At 47.6% G+C, this 19,714-nt stretch overlaps 1 protein-coding gene across 3 annotated transcripts in view; it reads left to right on the forward strand.

Annotated features, from left to right (window-relative positions):
- Nucleotides 1-19,714, forward strand: part of ADGRE5 (adhesion G protein-coupled receptor E5) — a 295,974-nt gene that overhangs the window by 40,330 nt on the left and 235,930 nt on the right. For all 3 annotated transcript variants that reach the window (XM_063931714.1, XM_063931719.1, XM_063931718.1), the window contains exon 2: nucleotides 7,655-7,678. In XM_063931714.1, the coding sequence (XP_063787784.1) occupies nucleotides 7,655-7,678 (24 nt within the window). The remainder of the gene's footprint in view (nucleotides 1-7,654; nucleotides 7,679-19,714) is intronic.

Raw genomic sequence — 19,714 nt, forward strand, 5'->3', positions numbered from 1 at the left:
CTGCCCACTTTATTCAAATCACCAAATTTACAATTGTAATGTAGGATGGCGGGGCCATGATGATGTGATTCAGCACGAATTGCACCGTCAAGCCACCCACACCCCGCATTTCACACTTGAAGTGGGCGATCAGTGGGCGGCAACGTTGGTTTCCAGAAGACTTGCCTCCTATTCCCATAGTCTGTGAGAGCCACCTGATAGTCTCCCAGACATTCCAGGAAATTAGGAAAGTACGGACTGTGATGTGTAGCATTAGGAGGTATATCTGATATATCCTGAGTTCAGGGTAGTTACTAAAATAATTCAGAATCTCATTTCCACATGATTTTGCGGGAAATTAGGTTTTCAAATAAGCACTGAAATCTTGTGACATAAAATAAGGTTTTAGCACTGATTTGGGAGGGGAAATGAAATATAAAAATAACAAGGATAGGAAGGTATTAAGTAAACACCCCACAAAGCAGTTGTTTCCTGACCAGATACATTTTCATATCTGAGTAATGTATGAATTCTCCAGGAACACCGGCTTTTTCTGCTAGTGTATGGAGTGTGTTCTGTTTGTGGGACATTCTATAGGGGAAATAGGTAAAACAAATACACTCTCCCTTTCAGGCTTTTTTAGGAAGTGAGACAGAGGGACATGTGCTGGGAAGCAGGTAGCTTCCTGATGGACGGGATCCCGTTGGTCAATATACCGACGCCGGGATCCCTAAGGAGGATGCAATCCCGGCGTCTACATACTGACGCCCCACGGGATATCAGCGTCACAATACTGATAGCCGGCATCCTGATCGTCCTAACAGTGGGACGCACTGGCGTCCTGCAGCGGTGGGGGGGGGGTCTGCTTTAGGCAGGAGAAGGGTGGTTTAGGGTTAGGGAGGGAGGGTTAGGTTTAGGCACATAGAAGGGGAGGTTAGGGTTAGGCATCAAGCGGGGAGGGTTAGGGTTAGGCAGTGTGGAAGGGAGGGTTAGGGTTAGGCAGCACCCAGGAGGGTGAAGGCTAGGCACCATCCGATAGGGTTAGGTTTAGGCACCCACATGGGAGGGTTAGGGTAGGGGGCAGAGGCGGGTTAGGGCACTTTAAAGGGGGCTGTCGGGATTCTGATGGACGGGATGCTGCTGTCGGTATTCTGACCGATGGCATCCCGTCCATTGGGAAATCATACTGAACCCCATGTGCTTGCGTGAGGGAATGGGTGGTTATGTTACACAAGTCACTACAGGGTTAATGGGCTGCTATGATATCAGATATTTTATTGAGGTCCAAAGTGTTCACTTAGTGGTCTATAAACTTTTAAAATTACCAAATTAATAGTACAGCAAGCATACAAATGTAACTCTTTGTGACATATTTATTTATTTGTACCCGTGGATAGAAATATTCCTAATTTCTCTAACGTCCTAAGTGGATGCTGGGGACTCCGTAAGGACCATGGGGAATAGCGGCTCCGCAGGAGACTGGGCACATCTAAAGAAAGCTTTAGGACTATCTGGTGTGCACTGGCTCCTCCCCCTATGACCCTCCTCCAAGCCTCAGTTAGATCTCTGTGCCCGAACGAGAAGGGTGCACACTAGGGGCTCTCCTGAGCTTCTTAGTGAAAGTTTTAGTTTAGGTTTTTTATTTTCAGTGAGACCTGCTGGCAACAGGCTCACTGCATCGAGGGACTAAGGGGAGAAGAAGCGAACTCACCTGCGTGCAGAGTGGATTGGGCTTCTTAGGCTACTGGACATTAGCTCCAGAGGGACGATCACAGGCCCAGCTTGGATGGGTCCCAGAGCCGCGCCGCCGGCCCCCTTACAGAGCCAGAAGGCAGAAGAGGTCCGGAAAATCGGCGGCAGAAGACGTCCTGTCTTCAACAAGGTAGCGCACAGCACTGCAGCTGTGCGCCATTGCTCTCAGCACACTTCACACTCCGGTCACTGAGGGTGCAGGGCGCTGGGGGGTCGCCCTGAGACGCAATAATAAACACCTTGGATGGCAAAAAAATGCATCACATATAGCTCCTGGGCTATATGGATGCATTTAACCCCTGCCAAAATACATAAAAAATCGGGAGATAGGCTCCACCCCCTTATCGGCGGCCTTATCTCCTCAGCACACTGGCGCCATTTTCCCTCACAGCTCCGTTGGAGGGAAGCTCCCTGGCTCTCCCCTGCAGTCACTACACTACAGAAAGGGTTAAAAAAGAGAGGGGGGCACAAATTAGGCGCAGTATTAACTATACAGCAGCTATAAGGGGAAAAACACTTATATAAGGTTATCCCTGTATATATATAGCGCTCTGGTGTGTGCTGGCAAACTCTCCCTCTGTCTCCCCAAAGGGCTAGTGGGGTCCTGTCCTCTATCAGAGCATTCCCTGTGCGTGTGCTGTATGTCGGTACTTTTGTGTCGACATGTATGAGGAGAAAAATGATGTGGAGACGGAGCAGATTGCCTGTAATAGTGAGGTCGAAACCTGAGTGGATGAACTGTTGGAAGGAATTACGTGACAGTGTCAGCTCTGTATAAAAGACAGTGGTTGACATGAGACAGCCGGCTACTCAGCTTGTGCCTGTCCAGACGTCTCATAGGCCGTCAGGGGCTTTAAAGCGCCCGTTACCTCAGATGGCAGATATAGACGCCGACACGGATACTGACTCCAGTGTCGACGGTGAAGAGACAAATGTGACTTCCAGTAGGGCCACACGTTACATGATTGAGGCAATGAAAAATGTTTTACACATTTCTGATAATACGAGTACCACCAAAAAGGGGTATTATGTTCGGTGAGGAAAAACTACCTGTAGTTTTCCTGAATCTGAGAAATTAAATGAGGTGTGATGATGCGTGGGTTTCCCCCGATAACAACTGATAATTTCTAAAATGTTATTGGCATTATATCCTTTCCCGCCAGAGGTTAGGGTGCGTTGGGAAACACCCCCTAGGGTGGATAAAGCGCTCACACGCTTGTAAGGGCTCTATCCTCTCCTGAGATGGCCGCCCTTAAGGATCCTGCTGATAGAAAGCAGGAGGGTATCCTAAAATGTATTTACACACATACTGGTGTTATACTGCGACCAGCAATCGCCTCAGCCTGGATGTGCAGTGCTGGGTTGGCGTGGTCGGATTCCCTGACTGAAAATATTGATACCCTAGATAGGGACAGTAGATTTTTGCCTATAGAGCATTTGAAAGATGCATTTCTATATATGAGTGATGCACAGCGGAATATTTGCCGACTGGCATCAAGTCTAAGTGCGTTGTCCATTTCTACCAGTAGAGGGTTATGGACACGTCAGTGGTCAGGTGATGCGTATTCCAAACGGCATTTGGAAGTATTGCCTTATTAAGGGAGGAGTTATTTGGGGTCAGTCTTTCAGACCTGGTGGCCACGGCAACAGCTGGGAAATCCACGTTTGTACCCCAGGTCGCCTCTCAACATGAGAAGACGCCGTATTATCAGGCGCAGTCTTTTCGTGGATAAGCGGGCAAAAGGTTCCTCATTTCTGCCCCGTGACAGAGGGAGAGGAAAAAGGCTGCAGAAATCAGCCAGTTCCCAGGAACAGAAACCCTCTCCCGCCTCTGCCAAGCCCTCAGTATACGCTGGGGCTTTACAAGCAGAATCAGGCACGGTGGGGGGCCCGTCTCAATGAATTTCAGCGCGCAGTGGGCTCACTCGCAAGTAGACCCCTGGATCCTTCAGGTGATATCTCAGGGGTACAAATTAGAATTCAAGACGTCTCCCCCTCGCCGTTTCCTAAAGTCGGCTTTACCGATGTCTCCTTCTGACAGGGAGACAGTTTTGGAAGCCATTCACAAGCTGTATTCCCAGCAGGTGATAATCAAGATACCCCTCCTGCAACAGGGAACGGGGTATTATTCCACACTGTTGTGGTACCGAAGCCGGACGGCTCGGTGAGACCGATTCTAAATCTAAAATCTTTGAACACTTACATACAGAGGTTCAAATTCAAGATTGAGTCACTCAGAGCAGTGATTGCGAACCTGGAAGAAGGGGACTACATGATGTCTCGGGACATCAAGGATGCTTACCTTCATGTCAAAATTTACCCTTCTCACCAAAGGTACCTCAGGTTTATGGTACAGAACTGTCACTATCAGTTCAGACGCTGCCGTATGGATGGTCCACGGCACCCCGGGTCTTTACCAAGGTAATGGCCGAAATGATGATATTCCTTCAAAGGAAGGGAATTTTAGTTATCCCTTACTTGGACGATGCCCTGATAAGGGTAAGATCCAGGGAACGGTTGGAGGTCGGTGTAGCACTATCTCAGGTAGTGTTGCTGCAGCACGGTTGGATTCTCAATATTCCAAAATCGCAGCTGGTTCCGACGACTTGTTTTCTGTTCCTAGGGATGATCCTTGACACAGTCCAGAAAAAGGTGTTTCTCCCGGAGGAGAAAGCCAGGGAGTTATCCGAGCTAGTCAGGAACCTCCTAAAATCGAGCCAAGTCTCAGTGCATCAATGCACAAGGGTTCTGGAAAAAATGGTGGCTTCCTACGAAGCAATCCCATTCGGCAGATTCCACGCAAGAACTTTCCAGTGGGACCTGCTGGACAAATGGTCCGGGTCGCATCTTCAGATGCATCAGCGGATAACCCTGTCACCAAGGACAAGGGTGTCTCTCCTGTGGTGGTTGCAGAGTGCTCATCTTCTAGAGGGCCGCAGATTCAGCATTCAGGACTGGGTCCTGGTAACCACGGATGCCAGCCTGCGAGGCTGGGGAGCAGTCACACAGGGAAGGAATATCCAGGACTTATGGTCAAGCCTGGAGACATCACTTCACATAAATATCCTGAAGCTAAGGGACATTTACAATGCTCTAAGCTTAGCAAGACCTCTGCTTCAAGGTCAGCAGGTGTTGATCCAGTCGGACAACATCACGGCAGTCACCCACGTAAACAGACAGGGTGGCACAAGAAGCAGGAGGGCAATGGCAGAAGCTGCAAGGATTCTTCGCTGGGCGGAAAATCATGTGATAGCACTGTCAGCAGTATTCATTCCGGGAGTGGACAACTGGGAAGCAGACTTCCTCAGCACGACCTCCACCCGGGAGAGTGGGGACTTCACCCAGAAGTCTTCCACATGATTATAAACCGTTGGGAAAAACTCGACAGGTATTGCGCCAGGTCCAGGGACCCTCAGGCAATAGCTGTAGACGCTCTGGTAACACCGTGGGTGTACCAGTCAGGGTATGTGTTCCCTCCTCTGCCTCTCATACCCAAGGTACTGAGATTGATAAGATGGAGAGGAGTAAGCACTATATTCGTGGCTCCGGATTGGCCAAGAAGGATTTGGTAACCGGAACTTCAAGAGATGCTCACGGAGGATCCGTGGCCTCTACCTCTAAGAAGGGACCTGCTCCAGCAAGGACCCTGTCTGTTCCAAGACTTACCGCGGCTGCGTTTGACGGCATGGCGGTTGAACGCCGGATCCTGAAGGAAAAAAGGCATTCCGGATGAAGTCATCCCTATCCTGATCAAAGCCAGGAAGGATGTAACCGCAAAAACATTATCACCGCAATTGGCGAAAATATGTTGCGTGGTGCGAGGCCAGTAAGGCCCGACGGTGGAAATTCAACTGGGTCGATTCCTACATTTCCTGCAAACAGGAGTGTCTATGGGCCTGAAATTGGGGTCCATTAAGGTTCAAATTTCGGCCCTGTCAATTTTCTTCCAAAAAGAACTAGCTTCAGTCCCTGAAGTTCAGACGTTTGTAAAAGGGGTACTGCATATACAGCCTCCTTTTGTGCCTCCAGTGGCACTTTGGGATCTCAATGTAGTTTTGGGTTCCAAAAGTCACATTGGTTTGAACCACTTAAATCTGTGGAGTTAAAATATCTCACATGGAAAGTGGTCATGCTGTTGGCCCTGGCCTGGGCCAGGCGCGTGTCAGAATTGGCGGCTTTATCCTGAAAAAGCCCTTATCTGATGTTCCATTCGGACAGGGCGGAATTGAGGACTCGTCCTCAGTTTCTCCCTAAGGTGGTTTCAGCGTTTCACCTGAACCAACCTATTTGTGGTGCCTGCGGCTACTAGGGACTTGGAGGACTCCAAGTTGCTAGACGTTGTCAGGGCCCTGAAAATATGTTTCCAGGAGGGCTGGAGTCAGGAAATCTGACTCGCTGTTTATCCTGTATGCACCCAACAAGCTGGGTGCTCCTGCTTCTAAGCAGACTATTGCTCGTTGGATTTGTAGTACAATTCAGCTTGCACATTCTGTGGCAGGCCTGCCACAGCCAAAAATCTGTAAATGCCCACTCCACAAGGAAGGTGGGCTCATCTTGGGCGGCTGCCCGAGGGGTCTCGGCTTTACAACTTTGCCGAGCAGCTACTTGGTCAGGAGCAAATACGTTTGTAAAATTATACAAAATCGATATCCTGGCTGAGGAGGACCTGGAGTTCTCTCATTTGGTGCTGCAGAGTCATCCGCACTCTCCCGCCCGTTTGGGAGCTTTGATATAATCCGCATGGTCCTTACGGAGTCCCCAGCATCCACTTAGGACGTTAGAGAAAATAAGAATTTACTTACCGATAATTCTATTTCTCATAGTCCGTAGTGGATGCTGGGCGCCCATCCCAAGTGCGGATTGTCTGCAATACTTGTACATAGTTATTGTTACAAAAATCGGGTTATTATTGTTGTGAGCCATCTTTCAGAGGCTCCTCTGTTATCATGCTGTTAACTGGGTTCAGATCACAGGTTATACGGTGTGATTGGTGTGGCTGGTATGAGTCTTACCCGGGATTCAAAATCCTTCCTTATTGTGTACGCTCGTCCGGGCACAGTATCCTAACTGAGGCTTGGAGGAGGGTCATAGGGGGAGGAGCCAGTGCACACCAAATAGTCCTAAAGCTTTCTTTAGATGTGCCCAGTCTCCTGCAGAGCCGCTATTCCCCATGGTCCTTACGGAGTCCCCAGCATCCACTACGGACTATGAGAAATAGAATTATCGGTAAGTAAATTCTTATTTTCCACAAGTCGCATAAATAAGGAGTCTTTATTTGCCCAGATGTACCATTACTGGGACGGGGGGCTCTGATATGCGCCCATGCCGGTGATCAGTGAGAAGTAAAGTGACTGCATTACGATCATTTTGTTTCAGCTGCACTTCTGCACATGTGCTTACATCTGACTGCGCATGTAAGCAAGAAGCAATTGGGAAGGATCCTTTGATCCCTCTCCTGAAAATCCTGTGAAATGTAGCCTATTGGCTATTATATTGCAGGTACAATATCTTGCACATAAACAGCTCGCAAATATACGTTAATCAATATGCCTGTTGATGTACTGCCATACACATCACCATCCTGTAATATTATTGCACCTCTTCACCACCGAACATCCTTACTTTTCATATCCTCAATTCATTATCACCCCTCCGCCTGTCCAACCCCCTTTTCATTTCCCTTACACAGACAGTAGAACCTGCAGATACTGTAGAAGAGCCCCTAGAGGCCATTGGTTACCTTGCTTTTTAATTTACAATAGAGAACTTACTACTTTGCTTTCTAATGATCTGTTATTATAAGTAAAATAATCTACAGAAAATAATTAAAATAAATAAATGAAATTTCTGCAGATTTACCCAATGTTTCTGGTACCTCTGTTGTTTTCCATTCAATTAAAATATATCTTTGTTTTTCTTTTAGCTGAATTTGGAACCCATCAGTCTGGTGAGTTTGCCTTTTATCTCATTTAATCAACGTCAGAATACCAATATAGAAATATCGTTATAACATTATTTGTTATCAAGCGGATGCTAGCTATCACCATTTCAGTTCAGCTGAGAGGCTGCGGGCTCCGGTTCTCCTATACCTAGGCCCCAGGCTGCTGTGACCATATCAGAAGGAAAAGCTTTTGTGTCTGACACTGCAAAGGGTAATACCATTCATCCATTCCTAGCCTCATAGGTTAGTGCAGGAACACTGTCACTAAATATAAAATATGTAACAAATGGAGTACTGTGTGGATACTAAGAAAACTAGGACATCCACGTTACACTGTGGAAGCACTTCATTTTTCTGGGTGCCAGCTGCATGAATATTTTATATGCTGTTATTTAAAATGAAAAGAAACATATACTGTAGGTCATAACATACTGACTTCTGGGCTGACCCCTCCGGGAGAGGCAGCCCTTTAGGCTATGTGTGGTGTCTGGGGTGGCCAAGTGGGCAGGGAGTGGGGGTGTGATCACTTCATAGTGGCCCCACCCCGACGTATGATGCGATGATTATCGGGATTTTAAAGAAGGCAGTGGGCCCACAAATTGCATCAGCAAATAGGTGGCACCGGGCAGCCCCCGAGAGACTTGTCTACTCATCCTGGCATACAGAACAGTCACCAATATTCTGGAGCCTTGCGGATATTCTGGCAGAATAGATATGGATGAAACTATGGGGGTCATTCCGAGTTGTTCGCTCGTTGACGATTTTCGCTATACTGCGATTAGTCGCTTACTGCGCATGCGCTTAGTTATTTTACACAAAAGTTAGGAATTTTACTCATGGCATAACAAAGCTTTTTCATCGCTGTGCTGATCGTAGTGTGATTGACAGGAAGTGGGTGTTTCTGGGCGGAAACTGGCCGTTTTATGGGGGTGTGCGGAAAAACGCAGGCGTTCGAGTTGCAAAACGCAGGAGTGGCTGGAGAAACGGGGGAGTGGTTGGGCAAACGCTGGGTGTGTTTGTGACATCAAACCAGGAACGAAAAGGACTGAGCTGGTCGCAATGGCTGAGTAAGTCTGGAGCTACTCAGAAACTGCTAAGAAATTTCTATTCGCAATTCTGCTAATCTTTCGTTCGCACTTCTGCTAAGCTAAGATACACTCCCAGAGGGCGGCGGCTTAGCGTGTGCAATGCTGCTAAAAGCAGCTAGCGAGCGAACAACTCGGAATCACCCCCTATATACGCACATTTGAATTAAAAATGTTATTAAAACTATTTATTAATTTACAGTTTTTATATAGTGCATAAATATTCCAAAGCACTTAACAGAGAATATTTGGTCATTCACCTTAGTCCTTGCCCCAGCAGAGTTTACAATCTAAATTTATGTTAGTAGTAATAATTCTTGCTCCTTTGATACGTTCTCAGTGATGGAAAAGAACTGATCAGTTAGAAGTTATTGGGGTCTGTGTACTTAACCTTGAAGAAAGATAAAGTACCAACTAACCAGCTCCTGTCATTTTTCAAACACAGCTTGTAATAGGCAGTTAGGATCTGATTGGCTGGTGCTTTATATCTCTCCACTTTATCTCTTTCCAAGGCTTAGTACATTGGGGGTAATTCTGAGTTGATCACAGCAGGAACTTTGTTAGCAGTTGGGCAAAACCATTTGCACTGCAAGGGGGGCAGATATAACATGTGCAGAGAGAGTTAGATTTGGGTGGAGTGTGTTCAATATGCAATCTAAATTGCAGTGTAAAAATAAAGCAGCCAGTATTTACCCTGCACAGAAACAAAATTACCCACCCAAATCTAACTCTCTCTGCACATGTTATATCTGCCCCCCCCCCACCTGCAGTGCACATGGTTTTGCCCAACTGCTAACAAAGTTCCTTCTGCGATCAACTCAGAATTACCCCCATAGACCCCCCACATGTTTCTGATTTTGAGTTATACGTACATTCATATTCTACCATATTTAGCAAGTTTTAGCAAACTGCGCATAAGCTAAAGTGAGTTTACGCATCTTTGCATTTGTTACTGCACACACGGCAAGGCTGCAAAACCCTTAAATATACATGTTTCAGATCACAGGAAACGCAGGTGACAACGTCGGCTGTCCCCGAAACCGGCCATGACACACCTACTCTCCTCCCTGCAATGCTGCATTGCCGCCACTGGACACCCACCTCCTGTTAATCACTATGCGATCTCATCCTTCTGGGATGCGATTGCATAGTGAAGGGTCACACACATGCATTGCGGCCCATGCTCGTGCGCAGTTTCCCAAATATCGCCCATTTGAATAGCCCCCAGAGACACAGAATGAATTGGAATGTGGATGTTAGTGGGCATTCCTGGGAGGTAACGGGATGGTCAGCCAGATGCAGGTGTGCCACTGATAACGTCTGTGTCCAAAGATGCAAAGCCGCTTACATAGGAGGCCATGTTCAGATGGAGAAACTGCACCTGGTGCTAATTTCCATGGTGCGTCTAGGACGCACTGAAATGGATTTCCATAGATGCAGGGCGCTGCCAGTGGGCATCTCAGTTTTAAAGAAATACGCCACAGTATTAGCAAAAGATGCAGATGCTTCTCAGTGCCCTCATTACAATAAAACTGTGGATAATACATTAATGACCTGTCACAAAGGTACTGAATGCAGTAACATCAAGCATTAAATATGATTACAAATAAACTGTGGCTTAGGGGGGTATTCAATTGATATTGGATCCTTTCCGATGGATCTCCTCCCAGACCTGCTTCAGTCCAGATCTGGGAGGAGATCCATCAGGAGACCATCCGCCACCTCATCAGGAGCATGCCCAGGCGTTGTAGGGAGGTCATACAGGCACGTGGAGGCCACACACACTACTGAGCCTCATTTTGACTTGTTTTAAGGACATTACATCAAAGTTGGATCAGCCTGTAGTGTGTTTTTCCACTTTAATTTTGAGTGTGACTCCAAATCCAGACTTCCATGGGTTAATAAATTTGATTTCCATTTATAATTTTTGTGTGATTTTGTTGTCAGCACATTCAACTATGTAAAGAACAAAGTATTTAATAAGAATATTTCATTCATTCAGATCTAGGATGTGTTATTTTAGTGTTCCCTTTATTTTTTTAAGCAATATATATATATATATATATATATATATACAGTATATATATATATAATGATGAAATGATGTGGACTTGGAGTCGCAACCCTATGCGTTACATCCAAAAGACTTCATCAAGGGCTTGATCAATAAAATGATGGACATTCACAATACCAAATAAAAGGGAAGATTTTCAAGGTTTGATTTTTTTTTTATAATTTTTAATTGCATGGTGATGGATATCCAAGATATAACATAATCAATAGTGAATCAAATTCACATCAAAGATGGCACAAGTATTGTAGATGGGAAATTATAATCCCCAGCAAATGTACATACAGCAATCTGTATTATCACATGTGCTTCCTACAGAAAAAAACACAATCATTTCAGAATTAAGCCTTCATCTGTGGAATAACACATTTTAAAGAAGTAACTGTCAAAAATTGGAATTTTAAACAAAATCTGTATATTTGTATGTGGATTTACTTTTATGAGTGTAACGTTTTAATTGTGAACAAATATCCGGCAAATTTCCAAAAAGGCACTTTTGGTAGCCCAATAAAGGGCACTAATCTTTAGATCAGGGGTGGGGAACCTCCGGCCCGCGGGCCGTATACGGCCCGCAAAGCCGTTTGGTCCGGCCCACCAGCTTGTGGCAGTGAGACACGCTGCCGCTCAGTCCGGCGGCAGCGTGTCTCAGCTGTCAGAACAGGGAGACAGGGAGGAGAGCGCGGCTGTCGAGTGGGAGCGGAGGCGTGTAGTACTTCAAACCAGCCGCCGGTCCGTGAGCCAATCAGAGCTCGCGGACCGGCAGCCAATCAGGAGCCGCGGCTGCCGGTCCGCGAGCTCTGATTGGCTCTCGAACCGGCGGCTGGTTTGAAGTACTACACGCCGCCGCTCCCACCCGACAGCCGCGCTCTCCTCCGTGTCCCACGGTAAGCAGCACGGAGGGGAGGGGGGAGGGCATCTGTATACCTGGCACTGTGGGGGCATCTGTATACCTGGCACTGTGGGGGCATCTGTATACCTGGCACTGTGGGGGCATCTGTATACCTGGCACTGTGGGGGGCATTTGTATACCTGGCCCTGTTGGGGCATCTGTATACCTGGCACTGTGGGGGCATCTGTATACCTGGCACTGTGGGGGGCATTTGTATACCTGGCACTGTGGGGGCATCTGTATACCTGGCACTGTGGGGGGCATCTGTATACCTGGCACTGTGGGGGGCATTTGTATACCTGGCATTGTGGGGGCATCTGTATACCTGGCACTGTGGGGACATTTGTATACCTGGCACTGTGAGGGGCATTTGTATACCTGGCACTGTGGGGGCATTTGTATACCTGGCACTGTGGGGGCATCTGTATACCTGGCACTGTGGGGGGCATTTGTATACCTGGCACTGTGGGGGGCATTTGTATACCTGGCACTGTGGGGGCATCTGTATACCTGGCACTGTGGGGGCATTTGTATACCTGGCACTGTGGGGGCATCTGTATACCTGGCACTGTGGGGGGCATTTGTATACCTGGCACTGTGGGGACATCTGTATACCTGGCACTGTGAGGGGTATTTGTATACCTGGCACTGTGGGGGCATCTGTATACCTGGCACTGTGGGGACATCTGTATACCTGGCACTGTGAGGGGCATTTGTATACCTGGCACTGTGAGGGGCATTTGTATACCTGGCACTGTGAGGGGCATTTGTATACCTGGCACTGTGGGGGCATTTGTATACCTGGCACTGTGGGGGCAATTGTGGATCTGGCACCGCACTATTGGGGGCATATGTGTATCACGTCCCATTTTAACTGGCCACACCCATTTTTTTGGCGCGTGCGCGCCTCCGGCGCGCACACACAGTACCTCTATGGGGCAGACCTACTGGGGGGCAGGGTAATTTTTTAAGTTGAGAATTTTTATACGGCCCCCGAAGGATTTTATAAATATCCAAATGGCCCTCGGTAGAAAAAAGGTTCCCCACCCCTGCTTTAGATGATAGAACTATTTGGATTTTATGGGTTATATTTGCATAGCACTTATAACCAAAAAAATAGTGTATATGCACTCCTCTGAATCACAAGTAGCTGCTAGTAACCAGTGTATGGATGGGTATGATGTAAATGAAAGTAACCAGTGCCTACTAGTGCAAGACAGTTACATTCCTTTTCTAGGTAATACACAGTTTTATTAAAAAAGTTAAAGATAAATAAAAATCCACGACAAATTGAGCAGGTATCAAACGTACATGAGTAAAAACATATAAAAGCTTATCTGTTCATCATAAGAGGGTCAGGGTAGTTTCCCAACACGTTTCATCTTCAGTAGTAAGACTTCATCATGGGGACCATGTGTATTACTTATGCTAAAGTCTTGTGGAGTGTGGTATATCAGGATTGTTATATAGCCCAGTAGCACTCTTGCTAGCACAGTTCAAAGAATATATGCAGGTTAAAAAAAAGGGTACACACTATTTTCTCTAACGTCCTAAGTGGATGCTGGGACTCCGTAAGGACCATGGGGAATAGCGGCTCCGCAGGAGACTGGGCACAAAAGTAAAAGCTTGAACTAGCTGGTGTGCACTGGCTCCTCCCCCTATGACCCTCCTCCAGTTAGATTTTTGTGCCCGAACGAGAAGGGTGCATGCTAGGTGGCTCTCCTGAGCTGCTTAGAGTAAAAGTTTATTTTAGGTTTTTTATTTTCAGTGAGTCCTGCTGGCAACAGGCTCACTGCATCGTGGGACTAAGGGGAGAAGAAACGAACTCACCTGCGTGCAGAGTGGATTGGGTTTCTTAGGCTACTGGACATTAGCTCCAGAGGGACGATCACAGGTTCAGCCTGGATGGGTCCCGGAGCCGCGCCGCCGGCCCCCTTACAGAGCCAGAAGAACGAAGAGGTCCGGTGAAATCGGCGGCAGAAGACATTCCTGTCTTCAACTAAGGTAGCGCACAGCACTGCAGCTGTGCGCCATTGCTCTCAGCACACTTCACACTCCGGTCACTGAGGGTGCAGGGCGCTGGGGGGGAGCGCCCTGAGACGCAATAAAAACAGAAATACCTTAGGATGGCAAAAGAAATACATCACATATAGCTCCTGGGCTATATGGATGTATTTAACCCCTGCCAGTTTTCCAGAAAAAAGCGGGAGATAAGGCCGTCGTGAAGGGGCGGAGCCTATCTCCTCAGCACACAAGCGCCATTTTCCCTCACAGTTCCGCTGGAAGGACGGCTCCCTGACTCTCCCCTGCAGTCCCTACAGAATCAGGGTAAAAACGAGAGAGGGGGGGCACTATTGGCAGCTAAATTATAAACAGCAGCTATAAAAGGGAGTAACACTTATATAAGGTTATCCCTATATATATATATATAGCGCTCTGGTGTGTGCTGGCAAACTCTCCCTCTGTCTCCCTAAAGGGCTAGTGGGGTCCTGTCCTCTATCAGAGCATTCCCTGTGTGTGTGCTGGGTGTCGGTACGATTGTGTCGACATGTATGAGGAGGAAAATGATGTGGAAGCAGAGCAATTGCCTGTATTATTGATGTCACCCCCTAGGGAGTCGACACCTGACTGGATGGTTGTATTTAAAGAACTACGTGACAATGTCAGCACTTTACAAAAAAACTGTTGACGACATGAGACAGCCGACAAATCAATTAGTGCCTGTCCAGGCGTCTCAGACACCGTCAGGGGCGATAAAACGCCCGTTACCTCAGTGGGTCGACACAGACCCAGACACGGATACTGAGTCCAGTGTCGACGGTGAGGAGACAAACGTAATGTCCAGTAGGGCCACACGTTACATGATCACGGCAATGAAGGAGGCATTGAACATTTCTGACACTACAAGTACCACAAAGAAGGGAGTGAAAAAACTACCAGTAGCTTTTCCTGAGTCAGATGAATTAAATGAGGTGTGTGATAAAGCGTGGGTTTCCCCCGATAAAAAAGTGCTAATTTCTAATAAATTATTGGCACTATACCCTTTCCCGCCAGAGGTTAGGGCGCGTTGGGAAACACCCCCTAGAGTAGATAAAGCACTCACACGTTTATCTAAACAAGTAGCGTTACCGTCTCCTGATACGGCCGCCCTCAAAGAACCAGCGGATAGAAGGCTGGAAAATATCCTGAAGGGTATATACACACATACTGGTGTTATACTGCGACCAGCAATCGCATCAGCCTGGATGTGCAGTGCTGGAGTGGCGTGGTCGGATTCCCTGACTGAAAATATTGATACCCTGGATAGGGACAGTATATTACTAACTATAGAGCATTTGAAGGATGCATTACTATATATGCGTGATGCACAGAGGGATATTTGCACCCTGGCATCAAGAGTGAGTGCTATGTCCATTTCTGCCAGAAGAGCGTTATGGACGCGACAGTGGTCAGGGGATGCGGATTCCAAACGACATATGGAAGTATTGCCGTTTAAAGGGGAGGAGTTATTTGGGGCCGGTCTATCGGACCTGGTGGCCACGGCAACGGCCGGAAAGTCCACCTTTTTACCCCAGGTCACCTCTCAGCAGAAAAAGACACCGTCTTTTCAAACTCAGTCCTTTCGTTCCCATAAGTACAGGCGGGCAAAAGGCCACTCATTTCTGCCCCGGGGCAGAGGAAGAGGAAAAAGACTGCACCAGGCAGCCTCTTCCCAGGAGCAGAAGCCCTCCTCTGCTTCTGCCAAGTCTTCAGCATGACGCTGGGGCTTTACAAGCGGACTCGGACACGGTGGGGGCCCGTCTCAAAAATTTCAACGCGCAGTAGGCTCACTCGCAAGTGGACCCCTGGATTCTGCAGGTAGTATCACAGGGGTACAAACTGGAATTCGAGACGTCTCCCCCTCGCCGGTTCCTGAAGTCTGCTCTACCAAAGTCTCCCTCCGACAGGGAGGCAGTTTTGGAAGCCATTCACAAGCTGTATTCCCAGCAGGTGATAATCAAGGTACCTCTCCTACAACAGGGAAAGGGGTATTATTCCACGCTGTTTGTGGTACCGAAGCCGGACGGCTCGGTGAGACCAATTTTAAATCTAAAATCCTTGAACACTTACATAAAGAGGTTCAAATTCAAGATGGAGTCACTCAGAGCAGTGATAGCAAACCTGGAAGAAGGGGACTATATGGTGTCTCTGGACATCAAAGATGCTTATCTCCACGTCCCAATCTACCCTTCTCACCAAGGGTACCTCAGGTTTGTAGTACAAAACTGTCATTATCAGTTTCAGACGCTGCCGTTTGGATTGTCCACGGCACCTCGGGTCTTTACCAAGGTAATGGCCGAAATGATGATTCTTCTTCGAAGAAAAGGCGTTTTAATTATCCCTTACTTGGACGATCTCCTGATAAGGGCAAGGTCCAGGGAACAGTTAGAAGTCGGAGTAGCACTATCTCAGTTAGTGTTACGTCAGCACGGGTGGATTCTAAATATTCCAAAATCGCAGCTGATTCCAACGACACGTCTCCTGTTCCTAGGAATGATTCTGGACACAGTCCAGAAAAAGGTGTTTCTCCCAGAGGAGAAGGCCAGGGAGTTATCCGAGCTAGTCAGGAATCTCCTAAAACCAGGCCAGGTGTCAGTGCATCAGTGCACGAGGGTCCTGGGAAAAATGGTGGCTTCTTACGAAGCGATTCCATTCGGAAGATTCCATGCAAGAACGTTTCAGTGGGATCTTCTGGACAAATGGTCCGGATCGCATCTTCAGATGCATCAGCGGATAACCCTGTCGCCAAGGACAAGGGTGTCTCTTCTGTGGTGGCTGCAGAGTGCTCATCTACTAGAGGGCCGCAGATTCGGCATTCAGGATTGGATCCTGGTGACCACAGATGCCAGCTTGAGAGGCTGGGGAGCAGTCACACAGGGACAAAATTTCCAGGGCTTGTGGTCAAGCATGGAAACATCTCTTCATATAAACATTCTGCCCTAAGTCAAGCAAAACCCCTGCTTCAGGGTCAGGCGGTATTGATCCAATCGGACAACATCACGTCAGTCGCCCACGTAAACAGACAGGGCGGCACGAGAAGCAGGAGGGCGATGGCAGAAGCTGCAAGGATTCTTCGCTGGGCGGAGAATCATGTGATAGCACTGTCAGCAGTGTTCATTCCGGGAGTGGACAACTGGGAAGCGGACTTCCTCAGCAGACACGACCTTCACCCGGGGGAGTGGGGACTTCATCCAGAAGTCTTCCAAGAGATGGTAAACCATTGGGAAAAACCAAAGGTGGACATGATGGCGTCCCGTCTCAACAAAAAACTAGACAGATATTGCGCCAGGTCAAGGGACCCTCAGGCAATAGCGGTGGACGCTCTGGTAACACCATGGGTGTACCAGTCAGTGTATGTGTTCCCTCCTCTGCCTCTCATACCAAAAGTACTGAGAATCATAAAAAGGAGAGGAGTAAGAACTATACTCGTGGTTCCGGATTGGCCAAGAAGGACTTGGTACCCGGAACTTCAAGAGATGCTCACGGAGGACCCGTGGCCTCTACCTCTAAGAAAGTACCTGCTCCAGCAGGGACCTTGTCTGTTCCAAGACTTACCGCGGCTGCGTTTGACGGCATGGCGGTTGAACGCCGGATCCTGAAGGAAAAAGGCATTCCAGAAGAAGTCATCCCTACCCTGATAAAGGCCAGGAAGGATGTAACCGCGAAACATTATCACCGCATTTGGCGAAAATATGTTGCGTGGTGTGAGGCCAAAGAGGCCCCTACAGAGGAATTTCAACTGGGTCGCTTCCTACATTTCCTGCAAACAGGACTGTCTATGGGCCTAAAATTAGGGTCCATTAAGGTTCAAATTTCGGCCCTGTCGATTTTCTTCCAAAAAGAACTGGCTTCAGTGCCTGAAGTCCAGACGTTTGTCAAAGGGGTACTGCATATACAGCCTCCTTTTGTGCCCCCGGTGGCACCTTGGGATCTCAATGTGGTTTTGGGGTTCCTAAAATCACATTGGTTTGAACCACTCACCACTGTGGAATTAAAATATCTCACATGGAAGGTGGTAATGCTGTTAGCCCTGGCTTCAGCCAGGCGTGTCTCAGAATTGGCGGCTTTATCTTATAAAAGCCCTTACCTGATTTTTCACACGGATAGGGCAGAATTGAGGACTCGTCCTCAATTTCTCCCAAAGGTGGTTTCAGCGTTTCACGTGAACCAGCCTATTGTGGTGCCTGCGGCTACTAGGGACTTGGAGGACTCCAAGTTACTGGACGTAGTCAGGGCCCTGAAAATATATATTTCCAGGACGGCTGGAGTCAGGAAATCTGACTCGCTGTTTATCCTGTATGCACCCAACAAGCTGGGTGCTCCTGCTTCTAAGCAGACGATTGCTCGTTGGATTTGTAGTACAATTCAGCTTGCACATTCTGTGGCAGGCCTGCCACAGCCAAAATCTGTAAAAGCCCATTCCACAAGGAAGGTGGGCTCATCTTGGGCGGCTGCCCGAGGGGTCTCGGCTTTACAACTTTGCCGAGCAGCTACTTGGTCAGGGGCAAACACGTTTGCTAAATTCTACAAATTTGATACCCTGGCTGAGGAGGACCCGGAGTTCTCTCATTCGGTGCTGCAGAGTCATCCGCACTCTCCCGCCCGTTTGGGAGCTTTGGTATAATCCCCATGGTCCTTACGGAGTCCCAGCATCCACTTAGGACGTTAGAGAAAATAAGAATTTACTTACCGATAATTCTATTTCTCATAGTCCGTAGTGGATGCTGGGCGCCCATCCCAAGTGCGGATTGTCTGCAATACTTGTATATAGTTATTGTTACAAAATTCGGGTTATTATTGTTGTGAGCCATCTTTTCAGAGGCTCCTTCGTTTATCATACTGTTAACTGGGTTCAGATCACAGGTTGTACGGTGTGATTGGTGTGGCTGGTATGAGTCTTACCCGGGATTCAATATCCTTCCTTATTATGTACGCTCGTCCGGGCACAGTATCCTAACTGAGGCTTGGAGGAGGGTCATAGGGGGAGGAGCCAGTGCACACCAGCTAGTTCAAGCTTTTACTTTTGTGCCCAGTCTCCTGCGGAGCCGCTATTCCCCATGGTCCTTACGGAGTCCCAGCATCCACTACGGACTATGAGAAATAGAATTATCGGTAAGTAAATTCTTATTATTTTTGCCTTTCTTGTTTTTTGGTTCATGTGACCATGATCTACCACTGATCAGATGATTGAAGACCACATTATTGATCTAAGTGCTTTCTGAATCCTCCCAGCACTTGTGTAAAAAAAAAGAAATTTAGCTAGTAGGTGCTGGTTACAGTACTAGAGTCAGTAGCAGATCTTGCTACGGGCACGCAGGATTTTTGCCCGGGGCGATGCCTTCAGGAGGGCACCATCGCCGTAGCAAGAACCGCTACTGGTGCCCCCGGTCCTCGGTAGATGCGGTGCAGTGCGGTGCGCGATGAAGTCATCATGCACTGCACTGCATTGTGGGAGCGGCACATAGACAATAGGGGTCATGATTGACCTCTAGTGTCTATGCGGTGCTATGGGAGAGACGTCATGACATCTCTCCCATAGATCAGAGGAGCGGCGCCGGCGGCAGAGACAGAAGGCAGCAGCGGTAGGAAATCAGGAGCGGGGATGGTGAGTATTAATTTATTTTGGCACTACCACTCATTAAGAGTGTTTGTGGATCTTTTGCATACCACTTAATTGTGATTTAGCTTATTTTCCACAACTCTTTTCTTAAGTTCCATCTGAAAGTTGTGAGATGGTAGGTAGCCTTGCTGGTCCCATGGGATTGTGATATGCTGTATTTTACACATTGTCTATATTTGCATTTTTATTACATTTTTATTTTTTAAAGATAATAGGTTCATATATCTTATTGCTGGTGTTTGTTATACTGTGAGTGGAATTTTTTCTACTTCTTCCATTCATGGTGGAGCTTGGATCAAAGATACCTTTTGGTGAATATAGGGGGTAATTCCAAGTT

Source organism: Pseudophryne corroboree, chromosome 6 (assembly GCF_028390025.1).
Source record: "Pseudophryne corroboree isolate aPseCor3 chromosome 6, aPseCor3.hap2, whole genome shotgun sequence".
Classification (NCBI taxonomy): domain Eukaryota; kingdom Metazoa; phylum Chordata; class Amphibia; order Anura; family Myobatrachidae; genus Pseudophryne; species Pseudophryne corroboree.